Genomic DNA, 23,392 nt, shown 5'->3' with positions numbered 1-23,392 from the left:
TGTCTCAGACCATCCTTTGGTGACCTTTTTGTTTGTTTTTAATTTCCAGTCTTTTGTAGATGGATACTTTTGTAAATGTACTGATCACATACTTGGATGTTACGGCAATGTTAAATTTTTATGAAAGTGGTTAAAGTCTTATTCTCAACTTCTTGCCTTGTTGTGGAATGGTAACAGTTTCCCGAATGACCTCAGTTTGCAGACCACGTTTTGAATAACACTAATTTAAAATATTTTCTGGGGTAGATCAATGCAAGGTATTTCTGTCATTTCACAGCTGGAACTTAGAATCACATTCCCTATAAAAACAATGTAAATAATATTATAAGTACTACAGTATAATGGGTCCTGATCCCTGAACTTAAAAATCTTATTACTCTAGGGAGGACATCATTATCCTTTTGAAAATCACTTGTTGAGTGCCTTTCTGTAAGACACTGCTAGGTGCTAAGGACACTGATATGTCAAAAGAGAATGTGTGTGAAAAAATTGTGACAAAAAAGTGGTAAATACAAGTGTTTGTAAAGGAAATTAAGCTCTGGGATGTTTGGGGATGGGTCTTTGTAGAAGAGGGAGAGGGTTTTTTGTGTGTGTGTGTGGTACGCGGGCCTCTCACTGTTGTGGCCTTTCCCGTTGCGGAGCGCAGGCTCAGCAGCCATGGCTCACAGGCCCAGCCGCTCCGCGGCATGTGGGATCCTCTTGGACCGGAGCACGAACCCGTGTCCCCTGCCTCGGCAGGCGGACTCTCAACCACTGCGCCACCAGGGAAGCCCAAGGGAGAGGGTATTTTGATGGATTGTTTAGTATTTTATCCAAGCCTCACAATCTTGAGAGAGGTTATCTCCTCATTTTATAGATATCAGGTCATAGCTAATACCTGGAGCCAGAATTCAAGCTTGGATTTTGTCATCCTATTCTACTTTCCTATATATGGCTTTAGTAGAGGTAAAAAAGGAATGGGAACCGTATTACAGACAGCAGTTAGACAAAAGATTTCGCAGTTTGGGACCCATTAGAAAATTGTAGAAAGGAATGATTCATTCGAAATCATTTTAAGAAAATTTACCTGGCCTTAGTATGTAGGTTTAACTGAAGCAACTAAGAATAGGATAGACTGGTTGTGACTAATGGATTATCTTCTAACATGGAAAATGTAGAATATTTCTTTCAGTTTTGTTTTGGAGTTTCACCAATTCTGCATTGTAGGTTACATTTATGGAACAGTTTTGATAGGAAAATGCTAATTATCTTTTAGTAAAATGGCACGTAGATTTCATAGATGGTAGATATACTTTTTAAAAATCAACTTTGGGTATAATTAACATTCAATAAAATACACTCACCGTAAGTATATAGTTTGAGTTTTGACAAATGTATGCATTCGCACAAGCATAACCACAATTAAGATATAGAACATTTTCATTACCTTGAAAAAGTCCTTTGAGCTCCTTTACAGTTGATCCCCTTAGTGTACTTTTTTTTTTTTTTTTTGCGGTACGAGGGCCTCTCACTGTTGTGGCCTCTCCCGTTGCGGAGCACAGGCTCTGGACGCACAGGCTCAGCGGCCATGGCTCATGGGCCCAGCCGCTCCGCGGCATGTGGGATCTTCCCGGACCGGGGCACGAACCCGTGTCCCCTGCATCGGCAGGCGGACTCTCAACCACTGCGCCACCAGGGAAGCCCTGTACTTTTGTTTTTGAAGTATAAATTTATATGCATTCCAATTCACTCTTTGGTGTATAGTTCTGATGCATTCAATCAGGTAACAGCCACTACAATTAAGATAAACCCTACAGATTCTCTCATGCCCCATTTATAGTCAACTCCCCACTCCCCGCTGTGTTTTTGAAACGTATCTGATATGTGTCAGAAAGTAATATACATGAATTACCTGTTTTCAAGAATCCCATTTTATTTTTCTTGATACTTAAGTTATAGTTGCTATTCTTAGTTTTTTCTTTCTGTGTTTATGCTTTCTAACTCTGCTTGGACCCTTACACTTCTACTCCACCATAGTCATTTTGTTCTCTACTGATACCCTAGCATACTTTTCTTAGTACTGTTCTAGAAATGCCCTTCAGGACCTCCACCCTGTAGTTTTTTTAGCATACACTTTCATAGATTACCTCACTAAGAAAATAGAGGCATCCTCACATCTCTGTTGAAGTATCTCACTTACCTCCTGTTTCTCTAAGAAGAAGAAGAGTCCTGGGCAAAGTTACAAAGCTAACCTCTTTATAATATGTCCTCATTTCCAGTCATTACTTGTTCCTTAACGCTCTCTTGCCTCAAAGTCTTTATATAACTCTTCCCCTCTGATTATAAGAATGTGTGGATTGTCACCATCATTTTAAAAAAAACAAAAACATACCCTTTATTGATCCCTATTGCCCTTTTACTGCTATTTACTTTGATTCTTTAGTCAATTTCTTGAGTAAAAGTACTGCTTCCCTTTTCCCAACATCTGTTCTGGAAAGTTATGAATGGCTCCTGATCACGAGATAGATTTCTCTTTTTCCAGTTTAAAGGTACTACAAAAGCCTGTTGATGTTTTTGTTTATTCTAGCCCAACTTAATAGTTTTTCCATTGGTAGTAAATATTTTTCAAAACAAAAGGATCATTATAGTTTATGCTTCCTTTTCATTGCTTCTAAAACTAAAAGTGAAAATGACAAGTTGAAACAGTAAATTACAAATCTATAGCAGATTTGTGATTGTATATTTCATCCCTAATTGAAGTAGAAAGTGATGGTTCTGCATCATTTGTTAGGAGGTTGAAATTCCTAGCTTGAAAATACTCAAACACTTTTGCCTGGATTCAGCTACCGTTTTGACGGGTGGGAAGGGAAAACCTGTCCCCATTTTATAGGTAGAACACTAAAGCACAGTAAATTATCTTGCCTCTTATTTGGTGGTCTGTTTTTTTCTGCCTTGCTTCTTTGGTGTTTTTGTTTTTATTTGTGTGTGTGTGTGTGTACGTGTGTTTTTAATGTGTATAAACACAGTTTTGGATGTCATACTTAACAGGGAGAGCATGGGGTCATGGGCTTGAACAGAGTTAAGAATTAGACAGCCAAATATTTATAAATTAGCTGAAGTAGCTTTGCTTTCAGTGTTATATTTTACAGTTTAGGTTATTTTTATTATAGAATATTAAAGTGATAAAATTTTTTTGTTCTGTTTAGCTTGTCAGCTCATCTGCAGCTTACATTTACTGGTTTCTTCCACAAAAATGGTATGTACTTAAACATATTGGCATTCTTACAACAAAACACCTTTGTGACTGAAAAATAAAATTGCGTGTAAATTCATAAAATTATATTTAATGGAAAAGATGGTGATGTTGATAATTTAATTTCTCTTTAGTGGATTTCTCCAACAGTTTCAATTATTGCTTTATTTGGTCAATGGTGGGATATGGAGGAGGTAACTTGCAACTCATTAAACTTTAAAAGTAGTAGTTCTTAAATTTTAGTGTGTGTAGAAACATTCTGACAGTTTGTTTGAAATACGTATACCTGGACCCTACAGGGACTCAGATCTAGCAGGGTTTTGGTGGAGCTTAGGAGTCTGCATTTTAATAAAGCACCAAGGTAATTCAGAAGTACGTTGTCTGAGGAACAGGTTTTAAGAAACTCTGGCTTTAAAAAAAGAATGTGAAAAAAAAAAAGAATGTGTCAATATATATGTGTGTAACTGAGTCACTTTGCTGTACAGCAGAGGTTGGCACAATATTGTAAATCAACTACACTTAAATAAAAAAAATAAATAAGAAACTCTGCCTTAAAAGTTTTTAAAAATTGTAAGTAGACTTTATACATAAGGTTGTGTTCATCGCCTGGTTTTCTTATTGCTGTCTTGCTGTCTATTTAAGTTTTAAGTAGATTTTAAATTATTAAAATAATCAGTGCTGTGTGGGATCATTCTTGCGAAGGTAAACGTTAGCTTCATCTGGCTCATATCTAAATAGATGAAATGCCAGCTCTTACCGCTCAACCGTACCTTTTAGGGCTCTAAGTATTGCAGTTTTAAAAACGGTGTGTAACATTATCTTACCCAACTCAGAGCCATCATCTTTCCAAAGATCGTAAGTAGAAAATAATGGGAAGGACTTGTAATGAAATTAAATTTCTTAGATTTTTTATTTCCAACATTTTTCGAACTTTAAATTATAAAGACTTATGATGAGAATTGTAGTTAATTGCCTTAGAACCTGGAATAGGTGAAGAGTCTCCTGAGTAGAACCCTTTTCTGCCTAAACATTTTGAGGTTTTTTTGGTTTGTTTTTTGTTTTTTTTGCGGTACGCAGGCCTCTCACTGCTGTGGCCTCTCCTGTTGCGGAGCACAGGCTCCGGATGCGCAGGCTCAGCAGCCATGGCTCACGGGCCCAGCCGCTCCGCGGCACGTGGGATCCTCCCGGACTGGGGCACAAACCCGCGTCCCCTGCATCGGCAGGCGGACTCCCAACCACTAAGCCACCAGGGAAGCCCTTGAGTATTTTTTTAATACAATAATAAAACAACTGAAACAACCACTGCTACCAATGGGATATATCAATGTATTAGATATTATATAAAGAAAATTATATAGTCTTAAATGTTACTTCATTAAAAGAGGTGAAAACGTACTGGGTAAAGTTTCAGTTGGTTTCAGAGTGGATAAAATGCCTCTAGGCTTGTCCATGTTCAATTTGTGTGTGTATCCTTTAATAATCATGTAGTGGAATAAAACCTTTATAAGAAACAGGTCAGGTTGGTCATCCTTGGTATTGTTTAGTAAGAAACAAAGTTTAATAATAAGCAGAATGGTTATATTAGAACAGTTTGATAACTAATCAGGTTTTTAATGTAAGAAATTTGAAGTCTGGTCATATCTGTATTAGCGGTTAATGTAACTTTACTTCTAGTTTTGCCTTATATCTGTTCTATTTTTTTATATAGAAGTAACCTCAGTAGCATTTTCATGTTTTTTTCCCTCCTAAATCATTTATAATCATCTTGTAGAGTTCATATTTCTAATCATTCATCATACTTGGTCTTCTGTGATACTTAAAAAGTACATGAACTCTAATACTTTAGAAGCTTATAATTTGAATTTTATAGGTTTGTTAGCCCTTTGTTCTCAGGGGCTTCTATAAAACATATAAATTATTAATCACTGAAATCATTATGCATATTAATCGAATGATATTTACTAATTAATATTATTTGATTAATTAATAGTAATTAAATTTACTTGAATTAATTAGTTGAAATTAACTGGAACATGGTACAATAAACTTTTTTCCCATCTACATGACAAAAAAGTTCAAAAATTGCACAAATTCACTTGAACTTTATTTTCTTGATATTACTGGAGTAAATGAGAAAGTAAACTCTGTTGATACTTCTTTTTCCAGAAAATAATTTCCCATTATAACTTTGAAATTAGTGGAAGTTGGAAAGAAGCAGATATATTGCCTCCCTTGTCTATTCAAGGTATATTCGTAGTTTTTTTTTTTAAGAAATCAGGATAGAAAAGCAACATCACAATCCCTAAAATATGATTATTTTTTCTTTTGTTTTTAAATGAAGACTTTTGTTTAGCAATTACTACTTGAGACTGCTTAGATTGAATACACAAAGATTATTAGGGTACTATTTTCATGGTGAGTATTGTTCAGAGAGTATTTTTGTTACTGCATTTTAGATATTTGGTTATTTTATGGTATATTAAATTATTTTTATTCTGGATGCAACTTTCAAGAGACTGATTGAAATGTATTTTATGTATACACCCTGAGTAAGAAGAATGTTTTCAAGTAGAAAGAAGTATTGTCCAAAATCTCAGAACAAAAATTATTTTATTTCTGTATATGTTTATGGATTTATCTATAATATATAGAGAACTATATAGAAGTACATAGTAGTTCGATATATTAGGAACTTGATGAATGAATGATTAAATATTTAAGTTTTTTGGACTATTAATGCCTTTGGGATTAAAGACAAGCTGTAGGGAAGTATTCTGGAACCTTAATTTGCAGAAGCCTTTGTTAGTTCATTGATATAGAGAATATAGACTATTACTTTAAAATTAAATTTCCTAAACATTATAAACCAAAAGATTTCCCTAGGTAGTAAATAATATCTTGATTTTTGCTATCCCATTTAGGCATGTAAGTTTTATGTTTAATATTTTTTGAAAACTTTTTAAAATCCCTTTGGTTGTAAGTTTTGATCAAATCAAAGAGCCTTTTAGTGGGCTTCCCTGGTGGCACAGTGGTAGAGAGTCCGCCTGCCGATGCAGGGGACACAGGTTCGTGCCCCGGTCCGGGAAGATCCCACATTCTGCGGAGCAGCTGGGCCCGTGAGCCATGGCCGCTGAGCCTGCGCGTCCGGAGCCTGTGCTCCGCAACAGGAGAGGCCACAACAGTGAGAGGCCCACGTACCGCAAAAACAAAAAGAACAAAACAACAACAACAAAAAGAGCCTTTTAGTTTAAATATCTGAGCATTCAAAATGAAATGAAATATGTAAAATAGTAACCAGTTCAATTTAAATGTATCTTAAACTAAATGATTTTTCTAATAGATTTTAGAAGAAGGAAAAAAAATTTTTAATGTTTATTTTGTGTGTTAACCTCTCCTGAACTATTTCATTTGTGCTTTCTACTAAGAAGCCTTAACTGTATTTGTCAAATTTGAAACTGATTTTGGGAAAAAGGAACGAGTAAACTTCTGAGAAGACTTCATTATAGGAAGTCTTTTTTGTAAATTCTCAGACTTCTTAGGAAAATGAATACTATTTTTTAAAAATAGATTTTAATCACTTCTTGGCCTTTTGGCTAAGATCAGGTGTAAAATAGATTTTAAAGTATTGATTTTCTATTTAGATAAGCCATCACAAAATTCAGAAAATGAACAAAATTCTGTTACCCTGGAAGTCCTGCTTGTGAAAGTCTGCCACAAAAAAAGAAAGGTAATGTATAGGATGATACTGGTAGATGAAATGGAATAATTTTTTTCATTGAATATGTTTATGCATATATATTGTTTATGCATATAAACCTTAAAAGCTTTTAAATATGTTGATGGCTGAATTGTAAAACTGATAACCTCTTTTGCCAACCTCCCATATCTTCATGTTTTTTCTAATCTGCCTATAGGTATCTGCATAAAACTTTCTGTTACAGGAGTATGACAGTGAAGGGAAGAAGCTATCTTTTAGCATCTTAGGACATAAATTCAGTTGCTTCCTGCCACTCCAGTCTCTTAGCTTATTTGTTTTAGCTATTTGTACACATTAATGTTTTAAATAAGGGCTAAGAGAGAGTTTTCCCCAAAAGGATTATCTTGTAACACTACTCTCAGGCAAAGAAATTTGTTTCTAGCATTATCAGCCATTAACTTATAAATATATTGCTTCAAATTTTTATTTATAAGATGAAATCATTTCACCATGGAAACAAGTATTATGGTGGTTAAATTTCCTGGGCAACCCACCAAAGCCAACAGATATACTTTTAGTAGCCTTAAGTCCTTGGGTATTTTAAGAATGGGCGGGAATTCCCTGGCGGTCCAGTGGTTAGGATTTCATGCTCCCACTGCAGGGGGCCGGGGCTCGATCCCTGGTCGGGGAAGTAAAATTCCACAAGCCATGTGGTGAGACCAAAAAAAAAAATGGAATGACCTGTATAGAGGTTCTGATTGCTCATGCTTTTCCAAAATCAATCACAGTAAGGTGATATGGTGAAAACTGTGCTAGAGCGTTGGTATGGAATAGACCAAGGTGATGGGAGACAGCAGTGTAAGTATTAAAAACTCTATAAAGTTAGTTAGTAATACTCCATGCTCCCACCCAACCCCCATACACAACAAGTAGTGATGTGAAAATTCAAGATAATACTATTATTTAGGCAAAAAAATGTGCCTGTAACTATAGTATGGTCCTTTTTGTGTTAAAAAAAATAATAGGCGTAAATGTTTTCTTCAAAGGATATATACAACCAATTGCTAATATTAGTCTTCTCTGGAGTATAAGACCTGGGGGATGGAGGAGACTTTTATTTTTCTCATTTTATATTCTTGTAGAGCAGAATTTTAAGACCATAGCATGTATTCTGTTTGTTTTTAAAAAGAAGTTACCCAAAATAATGTACTGTATTTTCTTGTTAAAAAGGTCTTCTGCATCTTGCAATTTTTCAGCTTTGCTCTTTCAGCGTAACTCTAGTTATAGAATTACAGAATATTACTCATAAGATGATTAATGTTACTTCTTATAAACAATATATTTAAATATATGGATTTACTATTTCTCAGTGTTGTTGATAATGGGGTTATTGTAATAATCTTTTTTCATTTCTAACAGTCCTATGAGTCATTTTGTTAAAATAGAATGTTTAAGGGGAAAAGATTAATTTACATGAGTTGTAATATTTTAAGCATGGTTTTAGTTCTATATTTCTAACTTAAAACTTTCAGATGACCATCAGCTAAATATTAGATATACTATTATATCATTATTTTTATTATATTGAGGATATCCTCAATTGTGCTATTATTTGAAAGATAGTTGATCCAAATTTTCTTTTTGCTTCATCACAATTTTCAGACATATGGTTAGAATTTTAGCATGCCATTTGGAAATCATGGCCTATACCATATTTCCTATAGCTGTGATTAGAGGTTTTATTGTAATTCTTACAATTGCATATGCATAAATAAATATAATAATCTTTGCCTTTGCAGGATGTAAGTTGTCCAATAAGGCAAGTTCCTACAGGTAAAAAGCAGGTGCCTTTGAATCCTGACCTCAATCAAACAAAACCTGGAAATTTCCCGTCCCTTGCAGTTTCCAGTAATGAATTTGAACCTAGTAACAGCCATATGGTGAAGTCTTACTCATTGCTATTTAGAGTGACTCGTCCAGGAAGAAGAGAGTTTAATGGAATGATTAATGGAGAAACCAATGAAAATATTGGTAATTTTTATTTTAATAATTTTACTAGATTTTGTTGTTGGAGATTATTAAGGTGATCAGTGAAAATGAACTAATACATCTTCGTAGTATTCATAATTGTGTACAGAATATTTCTTTTTTTAGTTATTTTCATAATTATTTAGAAGGAAAAATGGTGCAGAACTAGAAATAAATGCATGTGTTCTAATAGCATGGCCTTTATTTGCAAATCTCTTATAGTCTAATGAGATAATTAATTTTATCGTAGATTGGCCTTGCTCTTAGACTTTTGGCTATTGTGTTGTACTAGGTATTTAATCTGTAAAATTCTCGTTGTATGATGAAACATTTCATGCAGCAAAAAAAAAAAATACATATATATATATATATATATATATAAAAACACTGGATGGAAAAGACTGGTATTTAAATTAGTCTCTCAGCAAACAATGAATTCATTCCCCCCTCAACATTTTATTGTGAAAAATTTCATACATACAGAACAGACAAAAGAATTTGGTAGTGAACACCTATCTACCCACCACTTAGAGTCTACAGTTAACATTTTATTATACTTACCATACATCTATCCTTGTATCCTCCCAACAGTTCTGAATCCACCTTTGAGGTGATCATTCAAACAACATATAGGTGCTGGGGACACAAAGATGATTAAGAAATCCAGTCCCATCTTCCAAAGGCTCATAACCTAGAGTATGGAGATAAACATAAAATATAATTGCAGCTAAATGATATGTGGTATAATAGAGGTATTTGTGAAGTTCAGGGGAGAAGCACCCAGGAAGAAATAATCATTGAGTTTTGAAGTTCCTGGAAAGTAACCATGAATGAGGAGGGTTTTTTCCTCCTTGCCTAGCAATAAAGATCATTCTGAACAGAAAATAATATTTGCAAAAATGTGGGATTAATAATGTCAATGAATATCAAAAAGTAAGGACATACACATAAGGTTGAGACGTAAAGTTGAAGAGTGTTTGGATATTATTATATTGTAACTTAAGTTTATTTGTACCTCATTTGGGATAAATGTAGTATGTTATGTGAAGGGACTATATATCATAAGTATGTTTTTGCTTGAATATTTGATTCATGAGAAATGTTTGTCAAATTCAGATGTCAGTGAAGAACTTCCAGCTAGAAGAAAACGAAATCGTGAAGATGGGGAAAAAACATTTGTTGCACAAATGACAGTATTTGATAAAAACAGGTAATGTTGATGGACAAGCAAGGCTCCCATGTTTTAGAAATGTTTTTATTTTGAAGCAGAATATAGTGGTGATACTGTTTCTTTGCCTTTGTTTCTCTTTATTCTTATGGATGAAAAAAGAAATTTGCAAATACTGAACTTTATCACGTAGAAAGCAATAAACACATATGAGGAACTATTTGAACGGCTCAGTTAAGATTGTTTATTCAGCTAGTATTTTCTGAGTGTCTCCTCTTTGTCAGACATTGTTTTAGGCGGTGAGAAGGCAACAAAACCCCTGCCCTCATGGAGCTTAACTTCTAGTGGAGGAAACAGACACCACCCCCCAAAATTGTATCAACTAATGTCACTTAGTGGGAATGCTGTGAAGAAGAATAAAGAGAATAAATGGTGGTTTTTGTAGAGAAAGCCTCTGAGAAAAGGTCATATTTGAGCAGAGACCTGAATAAAGTGGGCCCCGTGCAAATCTTGAGATTATGTATTTACTAGAGTTAAGGAAGAAAAGTGTGTGTAATCATCATTGTGTGGCTCTGTGTGCATTTGGCACAAGGTAGCAAGGAACACTTGGATGTATAATCATCTCTACGGTTTTCGTTTGGGAATGAAGCATCTTAGTGCCAGTAAAAGAACCTCTGGGAAGCAAATACAGCATTCTTTTTTGATAGGGTTGGAGGATGAAACCTATAATACGTCATGATTTCTTGTCCTAGGCTGCTCACTGGTAGTTAACACAGTTCACTGTTAGGTATAGGAGAAAGAGCCAAGAAAAGCAATTAGTGTGTTTCTCCTGCTCTTTAAAAAGTAAATTGTTGTTTTAATGTAATCCACTTATTAGCCGCTAGGGTAAAGAAAGGTTATAGGGCTTTTAATGGGAAAGCAAAGGTGATTAGGAATAATGCCATGGATTTTGCTACCATATTGTCATAGAATATATCACTTAATGTCACTTAATGTTACCGGCAGAAACCAATATAATGTTTTTTTTAAAGTCAGAAATTTGAATGTGGATCAGAAATTTAAATGGAGAACAACAGAAACATATATGCTAGGAGATAGGGGTTGTGTCTGTGGGAGAAGCAATTAGGCTGTTGTTGCACACTGGGCTTCATCAGTGTTGGTAAATGTTCTATATATTTTAGGCAACATGAGGGAAGGGGTACATTATATTCTTTTAAGAATTCTTTCTACCTTATATTAACATATTCCTTGTACGTTAAAACAAAAAAAACTGCTTTTTTTAAAAAGTACCAAGAGGAAATCATGAGAGAATTTTCTCCCAACTTCTTTTGAAAATTTCCAAACCTATAAAAAAGTTGAAAGAACAATACAGGTAGTAATTAATACCCATGTACCCTTCACCTAGATTCATCAGTTGTTAACATTTTACCACATTTGCTTTATTTGTGAGTGTATTTTTGTGACAAACCATTTGAGGGTTAGATCATGACGCTGGATTTCATTCCTTATTCATAAACACTTCATTCAGCGTATATCTCCTAAGAGCAAGGACATTTCCCTCCATAACCACAGTACGCCTATCATATTCAGGAAATTTAACATGATACAAAAAATACAATACTCTCTCCCCAGTTTCCTCGATAATGTCCTTTTCTGTTCCCCACTCACCCCAGTCAAGGATTGCGCTCTGTGTCAGTTACCATATCTATTCAGTCTCCTTCAATTTGGAACAGTTTTCCAGCCTTTTTTTTTTTTTTTTGCCTTTTATAACAACACTTTAAATACAGGCCTGTAGTTTTGCAGAATGTCTTTCAATTTGGACTTTTGTGATTGTTTCTTTATATTTAGATTTGGGTTAAACATTTTGGGCAGGAACACTAATTGGTGATGTGTTCTTTGTGCACGTCACAGACACAGCTGATATTAGGTTTGATCACTTGGCTAAAGTGGTATTTACCATATTTCTCCATTTTAATGGTCCCTTTTCACTTTAATTAATTAATATGCAACCTGTAATAATTAATACGTGAAACTGGATAAATGTCCTTTTGCTCCCAAGTCTTTTTTTTTTAACACAATAGTTTAGCATCCATTGATGATTCTTACTTGAGTAAATTATTCTGTGGCTGTGGCCACATGGTAACTTTCTATCAGTTCTTCCATGTTTGGTTTGTTGGCATTTTTCTGTGAAGAAGAGCGTTCCTTCTCTCAACCTTTTTTTTTTAATCAGTATGGATTAACAAATTCCAGTTTTATTCAGTCTGTTTTAATCTATTGATGTTGCTATTTTAGTGCTCAAATTGTGCCAAATTTTGTCAGGAGGAGCCCTTCCAAGCAGGCTCCTAAGTCCATTTGACTTGTTTTTATTTATTTATTTCCTTGTTTTGTGGAATATTCTAGATATTCCAGGCTTTACATTCTCCTTTTCCTACCTCTGCTCTGGAATTGGCTATTTCTTCAAAGGGTCGTAGTTCTTTCAGTAGAGGAGAAGTATTTGCCAACCAAGATCTGAGGAGTTAGATGTTATAAAAATTCTTTTTATAATCTCTGAGAAGCTAAAGTCTCCTTAAAGAATAACCAAAATTCAAAAGCCATATTGAAAGAGTATGAAATATGGAGTGAAATAAAAAAACTTCTTCTGAAAACAAAAACGCCATCATAAGCCAAGTCAAAATAAAGATGACAAGTCAGGAGAAAATTAATTTCAACTCATAATGTATAGATAGATGCCTCATTCCTTTAATATAAAAAGATTATACTAAGTAAAAAGAAAATCACAGGCCAATAGAAGAATGAGGAAGGGATATCATGAAAATGTTTACAAGAAAAGAAAATATATATGGTTTTTAAACAACTAAAAGGTAAAACATCTGAATATAAAAGTACACTGAGATGTCATTTTTTCACTTACCAGTTTGACAGATATCAAAAAACTTGATAAAGCACTGTTGATGAGGCTGTGGGGGAAAAGGGCCTCTTCATACACTACAGGTAGGAGAGTACATTGGATTGTAGCTGTCACGTGTTCAGCCATAAAATAGAATATTATGTAGTCATGTAAACATGCAGGAGGAAAAGTCCTTTCCATTTTAGAAGTATACTAATGTATTACCTATTCAAATTAGTAAATAAAATAAAATTATTTTTAGAATTAATGTTCTAAAAATATTAAGTTGAACAGCCTTGTTGATATATTATGAAGTAGAATAAATTCAGTAGCACAGCATAAAGACAAAACTTCTTAAGGCTCAAAATCATTCGGTGTTAAGAGTCAGACTTTGGAGACAGATTACCTAGATTCTGTTGCTAGCTCTGGCTACTCACTGTGTCATCTTAAGGCAAGTTATTTAACCCTCTCTATGCCTCAGTTTCTTCTGCGCAATGGAGTAATAGCATCTACTTCATAGAGGTGTTGGGAAGATTAAATGAACTCTGTAAAGTCTAAAATAGTGCCTGGCACATAGTAAGCACTCAATAAATGTCAGCTAATACCACCTAACAGAATTTCTCTAAGACTGATGAAGAAATGCCAGATTCTTGATATACAATTAATTATTGAGTATGGTTGAAGAATGGTATTTAGGTTAGTAGTGTTTAATTGTATGGAAAAAATAACATAAACTATGTATACACACACAGATATGTACACACACATTAAAACTATACTGTGAGTATGGGTAGAATTTAATCGATTCTTTGATTCAACCAGTATTCCATTTATTCATTCACCTATGAAATGTTTATTGAGCACCTATATGTGCCAGGTGCCCCCCAGGATCTTACAGTTAATTAGTTTACTGTTCAAGTATAAAAGTCAAGAATTCTAGTTCAAGTACTTACAGTAGTTAAAGGTAACAGAGACATAATTCTTAGCGGTTCCCTAAGGCAAGTATTGTAACACCGTTGTTACCTTGTTTTTAAAAGTATAAAGCCTGCACACATGCTTTATACTTAACGTTTAAAACTTAGCAAGTTTTAAGACCTTAGGCATATTATACTTTAAGTGTTTAAAGTTACATCTGAGTAGCTACAGTAATGAAATAATCCTCTAGTAATAATTATCAGTACAAATCATTAAAATTTCTTTTGTCAGGAATGGAGTGTAGGTATATTTTTAAGTCTTGTTGGGTATGTAAGCTAGTTTATAAATTTAATAAATGCTTTTTAGTATAAATCTAAAGATGTAGAATTTGTGTACTTACAATAATACTCAGGTTACTTTAAAGTGTATGTGTTTGTCTAACAGGCGCTTACAGCTTTTAGATGGGGAATATGAAGTAGCCATGCAGGAAATGGAAGAATGTCCAATAAGCAAGAAAAGAGCAACATGGGAGACTATTCTTGATGGGAAGGTATGGACTACTTAGAAGACTGAGCACGTTATAGTTATGAACTCCCATTTTTGATTGATGTTTTCTTCCCCAAATGCAAATTCACATTGGAAGGAATTCATGTTGGAAGGAAGAGTCCTTTTTTTTATACTTTGAAAAACACAAGTCAGAATTATCTAGTCAGAGTATTTAATGGAAGGCATCATCCTTGGAACCAGACTGCCAGCTTCAAATCTCCACTCCTAGCTATGTGGCATCTGGCAAATTACTTAATCCCCTGTGTGTCTCGGTTTTCTCATTTGTGAAACGAGGCATAAATTGATGGGTTAAATGAAATGATTAAAGATGCTTAGCACCGTGCCTGGCATAAAATAAGTGCTCAATAAATGTTAACTGATATTTTAAATTCCATTCATAGTAACAGCAGGTAACATATGACTAATAAATTTATCAAGAAATCTTCAAATCTTAGATGAAGCAGGCTTAAAATAACTCTTCTAAGAGACTTAAAAAAATAAATAGGCATACATACATTTCTTGGATAGGAAGACTCAGCAGAATACTAATGTCATTTATTTCTAAATATATTAGATCAGTGTACCAGCACAAGCAAAATCCTGATTTTTTTTTAAGCCTTAAAAAAATTAGTCTCAAGTTAACCTAGAACAATATGTAATAATACTAAGGAAAATTATGGAAAAGTTTTCCGAGAACCTTTACTTACCAGATAATAGAACATAGTATAAAGTTAAAAGAACTTAAATTTATGGTAAAATCTTAGCAATAGATAAGCACATCACTGAAGCGTAGTCTTGAAATAGTTTCCTGTATATTTTAAATATAATCTGTGATAAAATTGGTGTTAGATCTGTGTGGGAAAGATAAACTGTTCATTATCCATGTGACAGAATTGGTCTCTAGCCTTCTGGAAATAAACTTAGACCTAATAAATTCCAGAAGGCTCATAAATGTAAATGTGGAAAGTAACACTGTATAACTTCAGAAAAAAATATAGGTGAATATTAATCTTGCTATGAGGAAAAGCCCTTCTAGGTATGCTACAAAAGCTAGAAAGCATAAAATAAAAATGACTAAAGTGAATCATATACTGCACAAATCTAAAGTTAAAAGCAAATGATGGACTGGGGCTAATATTTGTAACATAACAAAAGGCTAATATGAATATGCAGTTAATAAAAACATAAGCAATCTAATTAGAAAAAATGGATAAAGAACAGTCTGACAGTTCTTAAAGCAACAAATATAGATGACCAGTAAGCTTTTAAAAAGATATTCAGCCTTACTAGTATTCAAAGATGCAAACAAAATCAGAGATACTACTTTTCACTACTAGTTTGACAACAGTTAAAAAGGGTTGACAGTTTCTAGTTGGAGACATGAGGACACATGCTCTCAAATAATGCTTTAATGTAAGAATAAGTTGGTATAACCTTATTGGAGGGCAGACTGGCGATACGAATAATAATTTTAATTGTGTATATAATTATTAAGTTTTATGTAACAGTTAATTTTCATTCTACAGTTTTGTCACAAGGTAGTAACTGTTTAACTGAAAAGATGTAGATTACAAGTCTTGCCTGAAAATTTTAAATAGTGAAAAATTGGAAACACCTTAACTCTAAAAAGATAGCCATTGAAAGAACAATACTTTGACAAGAAGATCCCCATGATATTTAATTTTTATGTAATAATACATCTACCTTTTATAAAATTAATCATAATAGTGGTTACCTCTAGGTGATGGGATTTTAAATAATTTTTATTTATACGTATCTACAGTGGTTGAATTTTCTGCAGGTATTTATTATCTTTGTTTTAAATTTCTTTTTTAAAGTTTGTTACGTTTATCCATGGAAAAATAAGGATTATTATATGAGTTGTTGGGTTTTCCCAAGAAATTGAGGCAATATGAAATGGGTATCCTTTTAAGTCAGGTCATATAGATTTGCTTCTTTTTAACAGCTCTGTGTTATTCTTTTAAATAATGTCCCATAATTTACTAAACCAGTGTCACTTCAATGGATAATTTGATTATTTTAATTTTTTTTACATTTTCAAAAATGTTGTAGTGAGTATACTTGTATTGGGTTGACCAAAAAGTTCGTTCAGGTTTTTCTGTAAGATCTTAATGGAAAACCCGAACGAACTTTTTGGCCAACCCATACATGTATCTTTTTGCATTGCAAGTATTTTTATAAGATAAATTCCTAGATATGGACTCACTGGGTCAAAATTGGTTTATATGATTACACTTTCACTTCATTCCATCTAAAATTATAGTTTTAAGAGGATTATTTGTAATAAAGATGTAGAGGGAGATTAGACTTGTGTGGCAGTAAAAATAAATAGGAGCCCATTGAAGGTTTCTGTAAAAGGGAATAGCATGAAAGCAGATTTTCAGAAGATTATTTGGATATGGATTGGGAAGTAAAAATTAGAAGCTGGGAGAGCAGCTAAGATACTGTACTAATAAGATAGTAAGGATCTATACTTGATGATTATGTAAGAAAAGCAGAAGCAAGAATAGGGGTCAAGTGTAATTCTGAAATTTTTAGTTTAGGGTCACTACTAGACTGATAATGCTTGGAAGAAAAATAATTGTGCCTGAGAAGGAAAGAAAAGATAATACGTTCACGTCTAAAAACATATTTTAGTTCAGGGTGACCTTGATATCCAAGTGGCAGTGTTTAGAGCTCAAGTATAAAGAATGGAGAACCAATTTGGGATCATCTGTCTAATGGGTAAATCCTTGAGGATGGGTGAAAGACTCAGGCATATGGCTAAATGTTAGCTAGGAATTAAGGAGGCCAAGAGAAGAGTGGTTTTATAAGTGACTAGAGGTGGAGGAGGAAATCCAAGATAGTTCAGTGTCCTAAAATCCGAAGAAGAGAAGTAAGGGCAGTCAGTGAAGCTGAGAGAAGTCAAGGAAAATTACTAATTGTTTTAATAATCATTCAGTTTACACAAAAAAAGTAATTGGTCATCTAAGAGAGGTTGCAGACCAGCAGGCTTTGGGTATCATAGTTTTTAGTTTTTTGTTTTAATTTTTAAATTACCAACAAATAAAAATTGGAATATTTCTCTTGGAAACTTGGAAAAAGATCTGAAAATCTGGCTGTGTTGGGCTATTGTTTGTATGGGGCAACAATTCAGCAATTGCCAATAAGGAGTCACTCTTGTAGACAGTCTGAGCCCTCCAGTACTACAGGCTCTACTGCACTGTACATTATTTTATTTGCCTGGCCATCCATGTAGGCATTTGGGGTTTTTAAGGAAAAATCTCTTAAGTCAAATTCACATTAACATGTCATAATAAATATTTTCTTTTTACTCCTACAATTTCTTTCAGTTCATTATTTGGAATCTTCACTGTTTTCATGTTTTTTCTTTTTAAGAGACTGCCTCCATTTGAAACATTTTCTCAGGGACCTACGTTGCAGTTCACTCTTCGTTGGACAGGAGAGACCAATGATAAATCTACAGCTCCTATCGCCAAACCTCTTGCCACTAGAAATTCAGAGAGTCTCCATCAAGAAAACAAGCCTGGTTCAGTTAAACCTACTCAAACTATTGGTATGAAAACTTTGCTGTCAAAATAATGCTTTGCAGAGTTAGGACTTAGGCTTTAGATTAGTTTTTGTTTTGCTCCAGTAATCTTTGGGAAATATTATTTGACTTATTAGGTATATTGTGAGTAAATTAGGGTTCTCCTATTATTAGTCCTTTATTCAAAACCTTTGTGCCAGATGTATGTGGGAATTTTGGGGTTTTTTTGGTTTCTTTAATTTTATGAGTGTGGTATAGTATATAGGATATATGTTGTATACTATATAACACCTCCAAATGAGGTTTATAGATAGCCTTATGTCAGTTTAGGGTTTTTCCATTAAATAAATTTGTCTCCATTAAATAAATTAAATAAATTTGTCTCCATTAAATAAATTAAATAAATAAACTCATGAGAAAATGATTGTTTTTCAGAGCTTTTTAGATGTTGGAATTGCAGCTTTAAAGGGCTTTGGAACTGTATGCTTTTAAAAATTCATATAAAAATTCGTTTATGTTATGGAAGTGACTTCATTATTTCAGAGTGTTTGTACATAGGGCTGGAAAAGGATCATCATAACCTGAATTTTACCAGGTTAAATTTTGCAGTAAATTTTTAAGAGGAAAAACATTTACAAATTGTAGCAGTTAGTTCTGCTAAGGCCCAGGTTGCAGTATTCTTTCATTTTGTTTATCTGTCTGATAAGAACACTGTCCTTGACCTGAGAGCATCCGTATGTTTTTATCTAAGACTGTTTAAGAAGGCAGAAGGCTTAAGACAGCTGTCTTTGATATATACCACTCATGTCCATTAATTGTGTGCAGGTCACTGTAAGTCAGATTCAAGAGATAAAAGAAATGACCCATGTCAGAGGAAAGATTTCCCAAGTAAATTGTGGTCTGGGCACTTCTCAAAGAATTCTGTGGCCAAGTAGATAAAAGAGTTTCAAAGAAACTGAGAAGAAGAGTTTTATACAAAATTGTACATATGAAATGATTACTTATGTCAGAGGAAATAAAAATTTTTATTTTTCAGTAAAGTAATACACTGGAATTATTAACAAATGATTATCTTTTGGATTTGGAATGATATTAGTGCAATCACTTTAATTTAATTTCTGTTAAACAACATTTAGTGGATATCTGCTCACTGCTGTGCACTGGGAATACAAAGTCCAATCAAAACCATACTCTGACCTCAAAGTGCTGAAAGCATTACAGTGACTACATATAATAATTACTTGGGGTTACTTTTAGAATGTTTTAGGAGATTATAGGTGGTTTTTAAAGGGAAAAAAAATGGCTCCTGCCAATAAAGACCTTACTATCTGATTAGGGTTGCTGATTAAGGGGATTGTTCCCCTGAACATCAGTTGAGGGTGAGAACAAACATGGTATTAAATACCACAAGAAGAATTTTGTGAAACCTTTATTGTTTAATTATTTTCACAAGATGTATTACTTCACTTTTAAGAAGCAACTATTTTCATTAAATATAAAAGTATATGTTTTCAGCTGTTAAAGAATCGTTGACTACAGATCTGCAAACAAGAAAAGAAAAAGATACTTCAAATGAAAACCGACAAAAATTAAGAATATTTTATCAGGTAAACATAGCTGACCCTTCTTTTTTAAGTAATCACGAGATGCCTTTGTTTTGCATGTTATATCTGAAATATTTTGGCATATTTAAATAAAAAGAATGCCTCTGACTTGATTTTCCTTTTAAATTGTTTTAACTATTTTTAAAGGTAATATTGAAACAAAATAACTTGAGATATGTAAGTGGAGATTTGCTGTTCTTCTTTTTGTCTTCTGTTATTTTTAAAGTTCCTTTATAACAACAATACAAGACAGCAAACTGAAGCAAGAGATGACCTGCATTGCCCTTGGTGCACTCTGAACTGCCGCAAACTCTACAGCTTGCTCAAACATCTTAAACTCTGCCATAGCAGGTTTATCTTCAACTATGTGGTGAGTGACTTTCATCTTTTCTTACTCATAATATATTATACATTATAATACAATTTGACTTTCAGAAATTGTACTTTGTGCAAAATACCAAAATCTCTACACTGATGGATTGCTTATGCATGAATTAACAGTGAATGAATGATTCAGAGTTTATGTATATTTGCACAGTACACCTATAATGACTCACATAATCCTCACACCAGCTCTGAATTAAGTGGTAATTTCCTTATCCTTGCTCAGTGAAGAAATCATTTGTACGAAGTTACCAAGCCAGTAAATGGCACAGCCAGGATTATAACACAGATCTTTTTGACTCCAGGTCTTCTGACTTCCTGTTCACCATGCTGGTATGCCTAGCGTATTTTAGTTTTTGAAACATTAAGAACCCACAAGTACTTTTTAGTTAATTAAGTTGGAAGGATAGGTATTTAAGTTAGGATAATTAATATTTTCTTTTCCTAAACACCTTGCCATTTTTGTTACAGTATCATCCAAAAGGTGCTAGGATAGATGTTTCTATCAACGAGTGTTATGATGGCTCCTATGCAGGAAATCCTCAGGATATTCATCGCCAACCTGGATTTGCTTTTAGTCGCAATGGACCAGTAAAGAGAACACCTATCACACACATTCTTGTGTGCAGGTAGGTAAAAAAGTCATACGACAAAAATTTATTCTGACTTCTATTGATGATGTTGGAGGAATAAAGGGAAGCCAGACAAAGCTACATTTAGGTGGGAATCCTTATTTCAGTATTAGCTAAGTCTCTGGGGTGGTATACTGCTGTGTAACCCTCCCTCGGCTCCTGTTTCTACAGAGGTTTTCTCACTTGCTCCTTACAGCTTTTTCCTGTGTTGTTAATGTTGCTACTGCTCTAGTGGTTATAGGGGGATTCAAGTGTCTCCCAGTGGAAGTTTGTGTGTGCATACCTAGGTAGAAACCTGTAGGAATGGAATGTACTCTATTTGGGGGGTGTGAGCCTTCTCTGTGTTACTTAACATTACATCAACATTGCTTTTCATTAGGCCAAAACGAACAAAAGCAAGCATGTCTGAATTTCTTGAATCTGAAGATGGAGAAGTGGAACAGCAACGAACATACAGTAGTGGACACAATCGCCTGTATTTCCATAGTGATACTTGTTTACCTCTCCGTCCACAAGAAATGGAAGTAGATAGTGAAGATGAAAAAGATCCTGAATGGCTAAGAGAAAAAACCATTACTGTAATTATTATTATTATTATTGTTGTTGCTGTTATCATCATCATCATCGTTGACAATGACTTTAGAATTTTATGATTAAATGATTTTTGTTTGAAAACTAATAATTGTTTAATATGAATTACATTTTGATTTAGTGTAAAGGAGCTTTTTCTAAATTAAGGAATTCAGGAATCTACAATTTTTATAATTGTGTCATTTTAACAGTAACCAACTAAAGGAAATACAGATTTTCTTCTTGTGATTCTGTATTGTGTTTTTTCATTTTATTTAAAGGTAACTATTGTCATAACATAGAATTTCCCTTTTAAAGTTACTACCTAAACAGATGATTTTAAGAAACATTGCCACTTTGCTATATAAATAAGTTGTGGTATTTTTAGTTGCAAAAAATTCTGTTTTTGACATTCTCACAATTTTTTCTTAGAAATACCAATTATACTTATTCTGTATCTAACAGATATTTTTTCTTTTTCTCTTTTTTCTTTTTAAAGCAAATTGAGGAATTTTCTGATGTTAATGAAGGAGAGAAAGAAGTGATGAAACTCTGGAATCTCCATGTCATGAAGCATGGGTAGGGTATTTCTAAATTCAGATATTCCACTTCCTTTACGTTCTTTTTGTTGCTTCACATTCTATAAATCTGTTAGAATCTTACTTAAAATTCTGTTTAGATATAATTTGTCCTAAATATCCTAATTCAAGTATTATAAAGAAAAAATGGTTATCCTCAAAGAATGTTTAAGGAAGGTGCTAGCTCCATCTAACAGCAGGTTTTTATTTAATGTCCTTTTTTAAAACAAATAATAATCCAATGTTTATTCCTTTTATTGCTAGGGGATACATAAATAATATGCCATGTGCTACACACCTGGAATTCCTGGAAACTATTTATCACACTTAATTGCCACAATTTTTAAAAATTGCTTATTCAGAATAAAATATAAGCAGCTTTTCTGATTTCTTATTACCATTTCATAAAGCTCAAGGTAGAACGATCCTTATTTCTTGTGCCTTTGTGGCTGAAGCATTGTTTTTCCTGCAGATCTGCTTCCTTCCCTATGTGAACTATTTACCTGTCAGTACATATATTTTTCTTCTGTACCTTCATTAGTATTAGATCCTCATATAAGGCTTTCTTGTATAGCACAAGCAATGTAAGGTTTTTTCATTTATAGTTAAATGAAATAAGTGTGAGAGGGCACTTTTGTTTCCTTACTCTTGGGGAGTGAAGAGGAGTTGGTACATAACTTCTAGTCCAGATGTCTGGGTGCATGGCCTATAGCCTTTTTTTTTGTAAACTGCTTTGAGCTAAGAGTAGTCTTCACATTTTTAGTGGGTTGTAAAAAATTAAAAAGAGGAAGACAACAGAGATCATATATGGCTTGCAAAGCCTAAAATATTTACTATCTAGCCTTTTACAGAAAATATTTGCCTGATCCCTGGTCTAGTCACTAAAACTCAGTTATGAGTAAAGTATGTATATGGAGGCTTGCCTGAAATCTGTTTTTCCTTTTGTCCTGATATGCCAGTTTCAAGATAGAATTTTAGTCAGATTACTTAATTGAGTTCTGTTTTAATTCCTGATCGAAATCTGTTAGCATAACAACTACTGGGTTCATGATACACTGGCATTACAGACTGGCAGGTATTTGGTAAACTATTCGGATTTTATCAGATCTGCAGGCAGGCTTTTACAGGCTCTGTTAGAGTCTCAAGTTTCAGTGGGTAACTGAGCAGCCTTCTCCAATTTTAATTTGCTTCTCTCAAATTTTATTCATTGCTTTCCACCAAAACAATCACACTGTACCACATTTGTTGTGACATCTTCATCTTTTCAGAGGTTTACCATGAATTGAATGTAGAGGAAACACTGCTTCTGATATAGGAAACTGAGAGAATAGTATTATATAGTTAATAAAAGTGGTGCTGGCAAGAGAAAGTATTTTATACTTTTAACTGCTGAGTTCCTAATTTCGTTAGGAAAAACAGAAATGACATCTATTTAAGTTCTGGTTAAATTAAATGTTTAAATTTCTAAGACTGTAAGCTCATTCAGGTGATTGAATCTCAGATTCACTGTAGTTTTACTACTTGTTAAGTCATCACTTAACTGGATTTGGATATAGTCTTGATGTTCTATAATGGTTATCACTGTGGCATTTGACAGAAAT

General features: G+C 33.6%; 1 protein-coding gene across 4 annotated transcripts in view; it reads left to right on the top strand.

The window, feature by feature from the left end:
- Window positions 1–23,392, top strand: part of SUZ12 (SUZ12 polycomb repressive complex 2 subunit) — a 39,524-nt gene that overhangs the window by 13,669 nt on the left and 2,463 nt on the right. For 3 of the 4 annotated variants that reach the window (XM_004267166.4, XM_033423437.2, XM_049701798.1), the window contains 11 exons: window positions 3,186–3,235; window positions 6,874–6,959; window positions 8,729–8,960; window positions 10,074–10,167; window positions 14,372–14,477; window positions 17,873–18,050; window positions 19,539–19,630; window positions 19,854–19,997; window positions 20,483–20,640; window positions 21,023–21,221; window positions 21,713–21,792. In XM_004267166.4, coding sequence (XP_004267214.1) covers window positions 3,186–3,235; window positions 6,874–6,959; window positions 8,729–8,960; window positions 10,074–10,167; window positions 14,372–14,477; window positions 17,873–18,050; window positions 19,539–19,630; window positions 19,854–19,997; window positions 20,483–20,640; window positions 21,023–21,221; window positions 21,713–21,792 — 1,419 coding nt within the window. Of the gene's footprint in view, window positions 1–3,185; window positions 3,236–6,873; window positions 6,960–8,728; window positions 8,961–10,073; window positions 10,168–13,039; window positions 13,117–14,371; window positions 14,478–17,872; window positions 18,051–19,538; window positions 19,631–19,853; window positions 19,998–20,482; window positions 20,641–21,022; window positions 21,222–21,712; window positions 21,793–23,392 lie in introns of those variants that run through there. The other variant, XM_049701799.1, reaches the window with a different exon arrangement.

The sequence above is a fragment of the Orcinus orca genome, chromosome 19 (assembly GCF_937001465.1).
Source record: "Orcinus orca chromosome 19, mOrcOrc1.1, whole genome shotgun sequence".
NCBI classification, from domain to species: domain Eukaryota; kingdom Metazoa; phylum Chordata; class Mammalia; order Artiodactyla; family Delphinidae; genus Orcinus; species Orcinus orca.
Note: the sequence above shows the minus strand (reverse complement) of the source record. Positions and strands in the feature narration are given on the sequence as shown.